The 14091-nt window shown below is 30.0% G+C and overlaps 1 protein-coding gene across 1 annotated transcript in view; it reads right to left on the bottom strand.

Moving 5' to 3' along the window:
- Nucleotides 1-14091, bottom strand: part of LOC115882619 (pheromone-processing carboxypeptidase KEX1-like) — a 107971-nt gene that overhangs the window by 18337 nt on the left and 75543 nt on the right. Inside the window, exon 3 of the mRNA XM_030900812.1 lies at nucleotides 4574-4619. Within this exon, the coding sequence (XP_030756672.1) occupies nucleotides 4574-4619 (46 nt within the window). The remainder of the gene's footprint in view (nucleotides 1-4573; nucleotides 4620-14091) is intronic.

The following is a 14091-nucleotide window of genomic DNA, read 5'->3' as shown; positions in this document are numbered from 1 at the left end:
AGAAACTATTTTATCATCATTTTTTCGAAGAAAAATTTATGAATATTTTAAACAAATAAAAAATTCCCAAATTTATCATTTCAGTCAAACAACTATCTACTCAACATGTTCATATTTTATCAATAATGACATACGAGTATATTGACTATTTCCATTCTAAATATAGTCCGTCTAGAAAGTATCCGGAAAAAAGAAAGCAAAATTAAAGACTTGAGTTAAAAAAATTATAACAAATTATTAATTTTATTTACTTATACAACCTCCATTTAACTCCAAACACTTAACTAAACGTCCAGATACACCCGAAACTAGGTCCACACCATAATATTCAGTGGCGGTATTCCAGGCCTGTAAAACTGAGCGAATCAAGTCTTGTTTATTTCGTGAAGCTGCTCGTTCCACTTCAATCTTCATTAGTCCCCATATGTTTTTAATGGGACTAAGGTCTGGTGAAGCTGCTGACCATGGAATTGTTGCCAAATGGTGTTCTTGCATCCAAGCTTGAGTATAGGCAGACGTATCGCATCTTGCATTATCCTGCTGAAAACGCCACCCCTCTATAAACCACCCCAATATAAAATTTCAGACCTTCCAATTGGAGCTAATACAGAAAATCTTATTTTAGACAATAATATGGAAATTAGGGCATGTGAAGATTACAGGTACCTGGGATCGATATTTACAGGAGATGGAACGGACGATAGAGAAATAAACAACAGAGTAATACAGGCACGAAGAGTTATCAGATGCATAAATGGCATTCTATGGAGCACTGAAATTACAAAAAACAGGAAATATAATATATATGAGACACTAGTTAAAAGCATATTACTCTATGGATGTGAAACATGGCGACTCACTGAAAGGAATAAAAGGAAATTAGAGACAACAGAAATGGACGCGATTAGAAGAGCAATGAGAATTTCACGGAGGGATAAGATCAGAAATGAAGACATTAGACAACAGATGGGACTAGAGGGAACAATAGTAAATGATATAGAACAAAAACAATTAATATGGTACGGCCACGTTCAGAGAATGCACAATGAAAGAATTCCAAAACAAGTCATTCATTGGATAACACCTGGTAAACGAAAGAGAGGACGTCCCAAGAAAACATGGATGGAAGGAATAAGAAGGTCGATGAGCGAGAAAAATCTGACCGAAGATCAATGGGAAAATCGCACAGGGTGGAAGTTAAGCATCGGACAACGTCGAAGGACGTTCTGATCCGAATTTATATATATATATATATATATATATATATATATATATATATATATATATATATATATATATATATATATATATATATATATATATATATATATATATATATATATATATATATATATATATAAAAATCAGATACTTTCTAGACTATATTTTGAGAACGGTTGCCGCGTAGCGATGTTTACCAAGAGACATTTTTTACGTACAAAATCACGGAAATGTATATTTTTTTACTCAGTAGTTTTACACAGGTATGGACGAAAAGTTATTACTCATCAAAACAGTTAAAACACATGTAGGTGGCGTCCACTACAAATAGAAGTCATATTGACATCAAAATCAAATTTCTCAAGTCAAAAAACTCTGAGATACATTTCATCCAAATATTGACATTTGATTTCATCCAAATATTGACATGATTTCATCCAAATATTGACATTACTTCAAAAATTATTTAGAAAAAATCGAAGTAAAAATGAAACTTCTACACCCTGTATCTCCAAAACTAAGTATTTTAGGCCATACATTTATACGAAGTTTTTTTATTACTTTTATCTGCAGAATATGCTGCCGAAGTTTCCGGAATACAGTTCGGACCACCCTGTATAGCTGTTCTCTAATAAAATTTTAAGTTTATATTTTTTCGTCCGTCAGATATACTTCATAATAACCATGAACGTGAATTATTATATTAATAATTTTATTTGTAAACTTTTAGATTAAATTATTAAACTTATCCGACTCCAAGACAGTAAGTCGCGTTGCCATTCAACATTTCCAGACGCAGCGGCAGATATCTCTCGAGCGTCGATGATAGACTGTTTTGTGCCTCGTTAGAATTATACACGGTTTAGACTCGAGAATAATGTCTTAACTGTCACAATCGTTGAGTAGCACGGCGTGAAGTAGTTTGTTTTGTTGCGCGATGCTAGGAAATGAATTTTAATCTTACGTCGGGCCGTATTACATGTTTTGAGTAGTGAGAGGTTTGAGGAGGAGGAGGAACGGTGGAAATGTGCGCCGCGGTTCTTAGCTGTGACGTTGTTTGACTTTTGGATGAATAGGGAAGTGCCAGATGGCATTTGTCTTCCTGTTGTGGGTTTCGGGAGTTTAAACTTACAAGATTTAACGATATAAAGTACAGAAATTTAAAAGGATATTGAAATTAATTGTGTCTATAAACCAGGCCACTCATAGGGGAGCATGTTGGACGTGGGCAACATGTTTGTGTTGGTTGGTCAACATGGTCCTAAGCACATTGACATACATGCTTAGCATACCCTCTAGTGAGTGGCCAGATACCTCGATTAATGTTTTCAGTTGCATATTTTTTGCAAAAAAAATCTTAAAGTGTGGAGGATGTCATGGTGTAAGAGTAACAATTTTCTAATTTTAGACACCACACTCTGTATATTATTCATTTCTTACATACTGCACAAAATTCTAGATATAATTTCTGTGTATCGAATATTTCCGGAAATATTAAATGTCCTAACAAATCGATAAAAAATTTTTTTGTTTAATAACCAATGTATAAGAACAGGCGGTGTCTCTGTTGAGATTTTTTTTTCAATACAATTTAATAGTCGGGCCACTTAGCGCTTTATACAGGATGTGTTTGTAATACGTGCAAATATTTTTAGGGCTGGTAGATTTTAATAAAAGGCTCATGTTTTTCCTTTACCGTTTTGCAAATAAATCCAAAATAACCGACAGGGTGGTCCAAAATGTATTCCAGAAACTTCGACAACATATTTTCCAGATAAAAATAAGTAAAAAAGTTGGTATAAATATGTCCTAAAATGCTTAGTTTCGCAGATACAGAGTGTAAAAGTTTCAATATTTGGATGAAAATTGGTGTCTGCGAGAGTTTTCTAACATGAGAAATGTGATTTTATTGTCAATATAACTCCTACTCGCAGGGGGACCACCTATATATTTTTAACTGGTTTGAAGAGTAATAAATTTTCGACCGTACCTGTATAAAACTACTTAGTAAAAAAATATACATTTACGACGTTTTTTACGTAAAAATGGTGTCTTGGTTAAAATAGCTACGAGTAATGGTTCTCGAGCTATTTGGAATCTAAATTACCAATTCTTGTCATAATTAACATGAAATAAACATGTTGACTAAATAGTTATTACAATGAAATCGTAAATCTGAAATATTTTTTTTGCAAAAAAGTTCAACAAAAACTGTTTTATCATCATTTTTTGAAGAAAAATTTATGATTAATATAAAAAAATAAAAAATTCCTAAATTTATCATTTCAGTCAAATAACAATCTATATACTCGGTTGGGTAATAACTATAGAACGGTTTCTCGTAGAGATTTTTACGAAGAGATATTTTTAAAAAAGTTTTAAGTTTTTTAAAAGTTATTACTCTTCAAAATAATTAAAAAATATGTAAGTGGCGCCCTCTAAAAATAAGTCATATTGATATAAAAATTAAATTTCTCATATCAAAAAACTTCCAGACACCAATTTTTATCAAAATAGTGACGTTACTTCAGAATCTATTTGGAAAAAATCAAAATAAAAATTAAAATTCTACACTCTGTATCTCCGAAACTAAGCATTTTAGGATATACATTATTTTATCTGCAGAATATGCTGCCGAAATTTCTGAAATACAGTGCAAACCACCTTGTATTTTACTTCAATTTTCTTTTTGAGGATTTCCAAAAAAAAATAATGTTTAAATGTTGAAAACCGCTGGATCTTTTCTTGGTTTTCTTTCTTGTAAATTTAATCTACTGCCTATGTTGCCATATTATGAAGAAATTATGTTTGTTTTTAACTAAGAGCTAAAAAAATCCAATTTTTATTCAAATATTCTAAATTTTCATTTTTTTTCGCAAAAAAAACTGATAATCGTGTTTTGGGGGTCGAAGTACCTATACCAACCCTAAAAATATTTGCACTTATTTAAGACTTACCCTGTATAACAAGAGAAAAATAAAATCGATTTTACAATATTTATTTTTTTTTAGAATATCTTCGAAAGTTTTTATATTTCTTTAATTTTCAAAACACCATTTTATTGGCCAAAAATTGCGAAACTTCCTTTACGTACCTCTCATAATTTCCTAGATCCCAGTCGACACAAGACGGTACGGAATTGCCTTTCATTTATTATAAATATCTTTTAGAGCTACACCAGACACCTAAATAACAGTTGTTGATGAACGATGTCCGTGCAAAGAGCGCTCCCAAACTACATTACCATTCATAATTTCGCGTCGCCCAATCAAAACCAGATCCCTTCCGTTGTCCCCCGAAAACGACCGACAATATCTCAGCAGCATGCTCGCTCTAAATGTAACTCACTCACCTGCAGCCGGCGACAGTTTGGTGATGACTCCCCATCGCTGTTTCCACTGTAACAAACAATAAGCGGAAGATTAGTAGGGTTCATTTAATAGAATGCAGGGATTTCGGCCTGCTATTAGCCATTTTCAGCTAGGTAATGCGATACAATGGGATGTAGAGCGAGTGGGATGGTCAGATAACGCAACATATTGGATGCGTCTATTAATTTTTCTGTTTAAGTTTCACATTTCAGAAGTGGGATATTTTTTAAAAGTTGCTTTTCATCATAACTTTTTTACTTTTTCAGATAATAAACGAGATTTGGTACGTTAGTATATGACATAAATCAGGATTGATTGACGTATTCAATTATTTTCGGTCGCGTCCTGTTTTACCGGAAATGACTAAAATTTTTGATTTTTAAGCGGTACCGTCGATATTTTTTTAATTTATTTGATAGGAAATGGTATTTTTAATAGCCATCATATGAGAAATTTTGACATTTTCGCTAAGAAAAATAGTATTTTAAATTTTAATATAGAGAGTCATGGCTGTATTAAAATTACCAGTTTTTAATCAAGGACCCTTGAAATCATGTGTCATGAAAAAAATTGGCATTTTCTCATTTCATTTATCTCGTATTGTTTGATATTTTGTAATTAATAAATATATAGATTTTTCATATAGAATGCTGTTTTAATTAAAAAGATTACCTAGTACCTATATTTCAATAATAAGTATCATTTAACCAATAACTGTAAATATATAAATAGACGGGAAACTTTTACAAAATAAGAAGCATTACTTTATAAAGCAGGTAAAAGTCATTTATAAAATAATAATAAATATGTTATAAAATTGAATATATTTCAAGCTGTTGAATTTAGGCTTAGAACATTATACCGGGTGCGTTTTAAAAGTGGCTCACCTCTATAACTTTTTAATTTTTTTACATATAAAAGAAACGAGATTTTGTATGTTAGTATACGACATAAATTAGGATTGTTTGAAGTATTCAATTGTATTTGGTCACTTCCTGTTTTACCGAAAATAACTACAACTGTTGATTTTCAAATGGCACCCTCGGTATATTTCTACTTTATTTGATAGAAAATGACCCTCTGAATAGAATGACATCATATGTCAACTTCTGACATTTTTACATATGGTTTATTTGAAATTGTAACATGCGGTTCATAACGACAATTTGACTCGAAATACCAAGTGTGTGGTAGCAAATTATTCATAAGAAAAGGCTTCTTCCAAATATGCTAATGAGTCACCCTTGTTCCATTTGAAAAAATTGAGATATGATTAAAAATACGATTTGGTTGTGACGAAAAAAAAAGACACGAAAAACATTAGACGATCAAAACTATTTTTCCAAGGCTCCTTGATTGATAATTAGTGTTTTTTTACACAGCCATAACATTCTGATAACTCTAAAAAAATACAACATTTAGGCTTGTATCTCAATCAGATTAAAAAAAAACATTATGTGTTTTAAACAACTGTGTATAACATACCATTTTAGAACATTTAATAAATTATTTTTATACGGTGGACTTCCCCCATGACAATTTGTTACTTTTTAATATATTTAAAAATAAATGTTGTTGCGTCTGTTTCAGACAAACCAAAAATAAATGGCACTGACCCTTCAGAAAAATGCTGGATATATTTTTATGACACGTTATTATTTAAAAACTAATATCACAAAAGGAATGAATAACTTTCATAATAATCGAATAAACATTTTTGTGACAGAAAATCGATGGTAATATATTCATATATGAGTGTATGCCCTTAAAGGGCTGTTTCGCTATTTATGTATAGGATGACTACATATATTTAACTCAGTATAATAAAATATCGGAATATATTTATAAAACTAATTAACAGTAGATTTAATTGTATAATTTATTAATATCCATTACAATTATATCTAAAACCCCCAAAATAGGTTGATATATTTTTTTCAGATAGCTTCATAACATTTTAATGCATAATTTATGCTTCTATGAGACACTTTTTATAATAAATATATTTATGAAGTATAATAAAATATACTATATACCGGTCGGAATATAGTATGGCGTTGGGAGGTACCAAATTTCGAAAAAAAAACGGTTTACCAATGTTCTTAATAACAGCCAAAATGTATTATATTTATATACCATTTCGAGGGTTGTAACTTTTCGGGAAGCATTTTTAAGGCATATGTTCATAGAAACTTTTTGTTTTATTTTTATCTGTAGTATCAACAAATGGAGTTAAATACACTATTTTTGACACCCTGCATACAAATAAACCAGCTACAAAAGAATAAACAATATTTAAAATAAATGTAAGTATATTTCACAAAATATATAATTTAAAAGCATAACAAAAAACTAATCTTAAAACAAAACAAAAAATAAACCAACCGATATAAAACTGTTATCTTTAATATAGGTTTTTATTAGAAATTTGTAACAGCACACCTATAACTTTTAATACAAGCCACGACGACATCTTGAATATACGATAGGTCGAAGTTGCTACAACGCCATCCCCTATCGATATCCTATATATCAAGGCCACTTGTGTACATAGTTTGTCTGGCTAGACCGGCTCACTCGCATCTTAAACCATAAAACCGATATCTTGGGCTAGTTTGGAGAAGATATTCGGGCGGGGGCGGCTACTTTATACAGATTAATTTTCCCTTATCGCCGAGCAATATCTGTCAGAAATTTAACCGATAGTTAAATCATCAATTTATGAGTGAATCTATATTTTAGTGTGTACTTGAATTAATTTGATCCCTTTATTCTATAGATATAGTATACTGTAAAATACAGGGCGGATAATAAAAGTGATAATTAATATTATAATAAGAGTTTAATTGTTCACTAGGTAATGCTAAGTATAGTGGAGTGCCCAGAGACTTTTACCTCGGAATTCAATTACTGTAAACTTAAAATTAATTTTATTTTTCAGAAACTATTAGAGACAGAGTTTACCAAAAATGCTTTTTATAACTACTAGTGGGTAAATGAATTTGTAGATATATTACGACTTTTCTTGGAACTTCAGTTTCGGAGATATACATTTAAACGGACATTTTTAAAAAAATTAATTTTATTTTTCAGAAACTATTAGAGACAGAGTTTACCAAAAATGCTTTTTATAACTACTAGTGGGTAAATGAATTTGTAGATATATTACGACTTTTCTTGGAACTTCATTTTCGGAGATATACATTTAATCGGACATTTTAAAAAAAATTAATTTTATTTTTCAGAAACTATTAGAGACAGAGTTTACCAAAAATGCTTTTTATAACTACTAGTGGGTAAATGAATTTCTAGATATATTACGAATATTTTTGGAACTTTAGTTTCGGAGATTTTGATCGGACCTTTTTAAAAAAATTAATTTTATTTTTCAGAAACTATTAGAGACAGAGTTTACCAAAAATGCTTTTTATAACTACTAGTGGGTAAATGAATTTCTAGATATATTACGAATATTTTTGGAACTTTAGTTTCGGTCTAACTAAAATGTTTACCCATCTTTTTTCGTTGCTTTTAATTTTTTATTTTAGTAATTTTAGAAAATTCTTAATTATATCCTCCTTAATTTTTTGATTTTTTTTATTCTTTTTCTAAGTAAATTTATTGAAATAAATAAGTCTAATGCATAAGCTATACCTATATTCTTATATTCTAATCATTGAAATTTTGATTGAAATCGAATTATACAGGGTGGCGCGTCATATACGACGCGGTTTTTACAAGGAGAACAAAAGTTTGTATTGAAGTGAAATTTTGTGAGCTTATATAAGTCAATTTAAAGCATTTTCTAACATTATGTAGAGTTCTACAGGGTGTCCCGTTTGGCATATCAAGGTTTTGTTTTTTGTAATGGAATGCCCTATATATTAATTGATTTTTTGATTCTATTAAAAAAATAAAGGTTTGCTTCATTAGAAAAGTATATGACTAAAATGTATAGTTTTTGAAATACATTCAGGCGGCACGAAAAATGGGTACCCTAAAACTTTGATATATTTTAAAGGTTAATATATTTTGTTTTAATGGGCCAATTTTGATGATTTTTTAATCAGTGTGTAGCCAAATTATTTGACTTTTTAGTATATTTTTCTAAATTAAAAATGAAACTCACCATCTGTTAATTATACGAGGGAAAACAAAATGTTGATATTTAACAATATTTATAAAAAAACAGTGTAATTTTGTAACACATTAACAAAATTACTAAACAATGCACGGCCTAAAATTAGAAAACAACAACACTATAAAGAAAAAGTATTCTTATTCCATACATAATTTTCCATACTCATTCTAACATTTATCTTTGTGGTATCCAAGTATTTTATTACTGAATATGTCTAATATAATACACATTCCAAAAGCACCGAATGAATAAGAACAATATTAAATTTTTCGACGCATAAAAGGAGAATTTGAACAAAACACTCAAGGATGAAAATTCTTGGGCGAAAACAGTTTAATAATGTTTTTGGAAATCCCTGCGGATAGGCGGTCAGCATGCCCGGCTTTTGATTTGCGCCTCACAAAGATAAACTTTGAAGAGCACGGATTTTGGCGGATTTTGGCTTAAGTTAAGGCCTACAAAAATGAAGGCTTGCTGCATTAGATTTCGTTTTTAAATATCAAATCTATGAGGAATAGAAATATCAACTCTATGATCAATTGAGATGTTTGGTGCCAATATGTTCAGACTGAATTATTCTATATTTTTGTTTTGACTGCTCCAGTGACCGTTGGAAAATATTAGTACACTGAACAAGGCCTTTATTGTCACACTAAGTCATACTGAACCAAACCTACCTCTTTTTTCCACAATGGAATACATGTTTCTATGTTTTAATTGTGTTATAATAACTAAATAAAAATGTTTTATTTTGGCGTTGTTGACAGGTTATGATTGGCGTTGTTGACAGGTGACTAGTTCCAAATTTCTACACAGATAGCGCTAAATCGAAACATTTTGGAAACAAGCTTTCCATTTACTGTCGATTCATTTTCGAAACACGTAAACTCATAAGAACGTGTTCTACTTACACTAATTTATATATTTTATTTTCAGAACCATGATATAGAAATAAAAATAAAAAATTTTATTTTATACAATAATATTTTGTAGCAACAAATAATGATATATACAAGAGGCATTAAAAACATGAAAGTACATTATTAAATTAAACGATGAATTTGCTTTTGGCAGACATTTTTTGTATGAGTAATCCTAAAAACAACGGTCGACATTGTTGATGGTTGTTTTTGTTTTGAAATCCACACACAAATATAGACTATTTTAGTTTGGTATTTTGTTTCTTCGCACTTAGAAACACAATGGCTGCTGAAAACGGGCACATCTTGGACACAAATTGTACAATTGCCACTTGGGGAATGTTAAATAGAAAATTAATTATGAAATAATTTTCAATCAAGTACAATAGTACAGATTCTTATATCGTTATACGGTCAAGCCTTTAGCATCGTGTCCGTGCTAGGCCTTTGTTAAAGGCATTTTCGGTCTAAACGTTTATTGAAAGCCTTATTGCTCGATCGCACGATAACTAAGCATGTTTATAGGGCCGAAGATATTTCGGATATTTTAGGAAAAACATCCGACAGAACGAGTAAATCGAATACCTTTCAAGTTGACTTAATAGATTTAGAAGGAGCCCTTAGAACGGATGTAGAAATTAAATTTATTTCCGGATAGATAATTTTACGGATATGTATTTTATTTTTCTCTTTTTATATATACCAACGTGTTCTTTAAAGATATTGCGATGTGACGTATATATATTTAGTCTTTTATCTGGCTGGGGTGTAGAGAAATGCTCACAAAGCATTAGCATATAAATAGATGAAAAGATTTGAGTTTGTATCGAGTGCATAACTCAGTTAGGAATTTGAATTTTGCGTTTTTTTTTCGGTACATTTTGAAAATAATGTTGCTGTGTACAGAGATAAATAGATTGAAGACCATATAAAGATTCTAAAATTTATAGCAGACAGAAAACTACTGCTTTTTTTCTATTAGAATTGGTTAGAAAAAAAAATTATCGTAGAGAGAAAAATTATTAAGAGATTATGACACTTATAATAATGTTATTACTACTTATTATAGGCTATAAAGTTGTTTAACATAGCTATAACTTTATAAAATATACCTATTTTTGTCAATATGCCAGTCATATTTTGGCCTATTATGTTAAAAAAAAACATCTTGGCAAATGAGTTATAATCAGCGAAAATATGAATAAGTTTGTAAAAATTTGAAAATTTTTGAGCTAAGGAATGTTTTCCCGGTTTTTTTATTATCATAAATTTGACAAAATTCAATCAAGTTCTAAAATGTGACAGCTCTTGATTCTACCTCTTAAATGAACTTTGAATCATCAACAAATATTAAATTTTAGCCGAGATATTAAACAGTTTGTTCTATTAATCAATGATACGTCATTAGATAATGCCAGCAAGTCAGATTTTAAATAAAAATGATTCAGGAAGATCTTCCGCAAGAAATGATTAACCAGGCAGAGGCGACTACAGCACAAATACTGCCAGAAAAGTCTTGTGGCGTATATGATAGGGAATTCATAACTCACAGTTTGTTGTAACTTCAAAAACTCACGTGTGTGTTACTTATTTTATATGCATGTATACATGTGAGTAATGTCTGTATAAGTAGTGGCTATTGGATAAAAGATATATACTTGTATGTTTTTATTTTTTGGAAGGGCGCCTAGATTAAAGACTCCTCATAGCGGTTATATAATTCGGTCAAATTTTATCACTGCTAAATAACCATTTTATATTTAATGCTCCCCTACATATTTACACTTAACTACATTTTGCTCTATATCTACCAAAAGTTTTCCTAAATCTAAACCCTATACAGTAAGATAATCAAGTTGAGTTTTAAAGACTAATAACTAATGGTATACAAAAATGGATAGAAAGATGCATTTCTCTATCTCTTCCTTTATTAAACTTCTACGCTCCGTAAACAAGTTTCTGTTGGAGCTTGATAAATAGTACAAACAAAATCGAATTCCGATATTTTGATTTACTATCTAACTAATTTCTTATGGAAAAGAGTACAGAACCAACCGCAAGCAGAGAGATACAAGAAGACGTATACAATTGAAGACGAAGTCAAAGCGCTTTTCTCTTAAAAGAAATTTCTTTTGTCTTAGGATAAAAGAAAAAAGTTGGACGGCTTTAGGAAGTTTAGCGCATAAATATGTAAGTTGAAAAATAGATGGGAAGCTTTTTTATTTTTTTAATTTTTTATTTTGTTTAATTCTTTAATATTTTTTTAGTTTTTATTTACTTTTTTTTCTTTTTTTTTAGTTTTTATTATTTTTTTTAATTTTTTTTGATATTTAGTTTTAATTTTTTAATATTTGAATGTGTGTAAATAAAAATTAGATTATGCTAGATCACATTCAATAAATTTTATATTTCAATATTTTTTTAATATTTGTTTTTTTAGCTTAATTCTTTAATATATATTTTTTCTTTTTTTTAGCTTTTCTTGGTTTTTTTGAGCGAATACACTACTAACTGGACCAGAAACGTTCTGTTTTCCAAACGGAAACCAACTGCAGGCGGACCTGAAGAATCTGGAAGACTCCATCCTTAACTTGTAATGGGTGTCCTCCAACGGTCTAAAACATTCGAAAAAGGTCCTCAGAACTTACGACCGAGAAAAATCAAAGGTTTTCCTTGATTTAAGTAAAAAAAATCGGATTGTCACGGGATTTCTAACGAGTCACACACTGTCTTCTCAACCAACACCTCAGTAGGCTGAAGCTGAGAAACAACGGCGAATGCAGATTCTGTGGGGAAAATGGGGAAACACCAGAACACCTTATCAGTCACTGCGCCGAGACGACGACCATTCGTGCCATAAATTTTGGTACGGCTGATGTCGAGGATGGAGCGCTGACCTCCGTGGAGCCGTCTCAGATACTGGTTTTTGTTATAGCCCTGAGACTGTATGATGAGTTATAACTCGTTATAACTCAAGAAAGGGGAACACACAAGAGATCTGTAAGGTCGCGGTGATTAACTCCCCTCCTAAACTTTCTTCATTCTACATTAGTTTTTCTTTAAAATTTGGTTTTAATTTTTTAATATTCGAATGTGTCTAAATAATAATTAGATTTGGCTAGATGACATTCAATATTTTTTATAATTTTTAATTCTCTTTATTAAAATAAATTAATAAAATCCTTAAGGAACAAAGAGAGAAATTAGAGAAAGGTATGTAAATACATCTTCAGTAAATAATCCTTTTTGCGACAAAATTAACGTAAAGTCAACCTTAATAAAACCAAATTTTGTATTAAATATTATTTATTAGCCAACCCTTTCACGTTGAATAAAACCTACCTAAATTGAAATACAAAATTATAACCTTGTTTGATATAATTCTAACGAATTGTGTCACTTTGATTGCATGATTGTAAAAATAATTAAACGGTAAACTTCTGACTTTAGTACACGGTTTTTGTCACGTAATATTATTAACATGTAATAACAAAAAAAAATGCTGTGATAAAACTTAAGCATGCATAAATACGCTTAAATTTTATATTGAAATTTCGCGTTTTCTTCGATACGATTTTAACTTCCATTAATCTTATTTCACTGACAGCATGATGGATTTCCTTGCATTTATTTACGAAAGAATTTCGAAATTTATTATGTATGCATTTTTAGAAATGTCTCCTTCCGAATTCTAAAAGCCATATGACACGTTGTCGTTTTCAGGAAATGTCGTAAAGTCAATATATAAATTTGCTAAAGAAATATTTATTTATTATTAATTAATATTTGTTTGTGTCCGGGAAGGGTTCATAGTTTCATAGTTGTCGATTTTCGAAAGAAATCAGTACATGTATATTATTTCGTATATTTTTCATTTTATTGATTTTATGGAAAGCACTGTTCATTAAAATGTTGTATCCTATGTTATAGGGCTTGTTTCTCTCTACAATTTCCTGTCTCACAAAGTACAGTTTGTGTCCGGGAAGGGTTCATAGTTTTATAGTTTGATTTTCTTTTTAGTCGATTTTCGAAAGAAATCAGTACATGTATATTATGTCGTATATTTTTCATTTTATTCATTCTATGGAAAGCACTGTTCACTTAGTTCAAAGTTATTTTTATAAAATAAATTTGTGCGATTTTAAACCCAATTTGAAAAATTAGGCGAACAACTATTTTCAGCTGGTTCCGTTTTTTGAAATTGATTTAACATAGATTTACTATTCAATCATAGCGAGTTATACGATTTAAATGGAACACCCTGTATATTATTGCATTTTTGACTTCCTTTCTGATCACTTTACATAATCCTAAGATATTATTAAATGTTTTGATAGTTTCAAAAATATTAATAAAAAAAATAAAAAAACAAGTGTTGAAGCTTTTTTTAAAAAATTATTAAAAATACAAGAAATTTTCTGAAATCAAAACTATACTA

Source organism: Sitophilus oryzae, unplaced genomic scaffold, assembly GCF_002938485.1.
Source record: "Sitophilus oryzae breed Bouriz unplaced genomic scaffold, Soryzae_2.0 scaffold_178_pilon_pilon, whole genome shotgun sequence".
Lineage (NCBI taxonomy): Eukaryota > Metazoa > Arthropoda > Insecta > Coleoptera > Curculionidae > Sitophilus > Sitophilus oryzae.
This window is presented reverse-complemented; position numbering and strand designations above follow the sequence as displayed.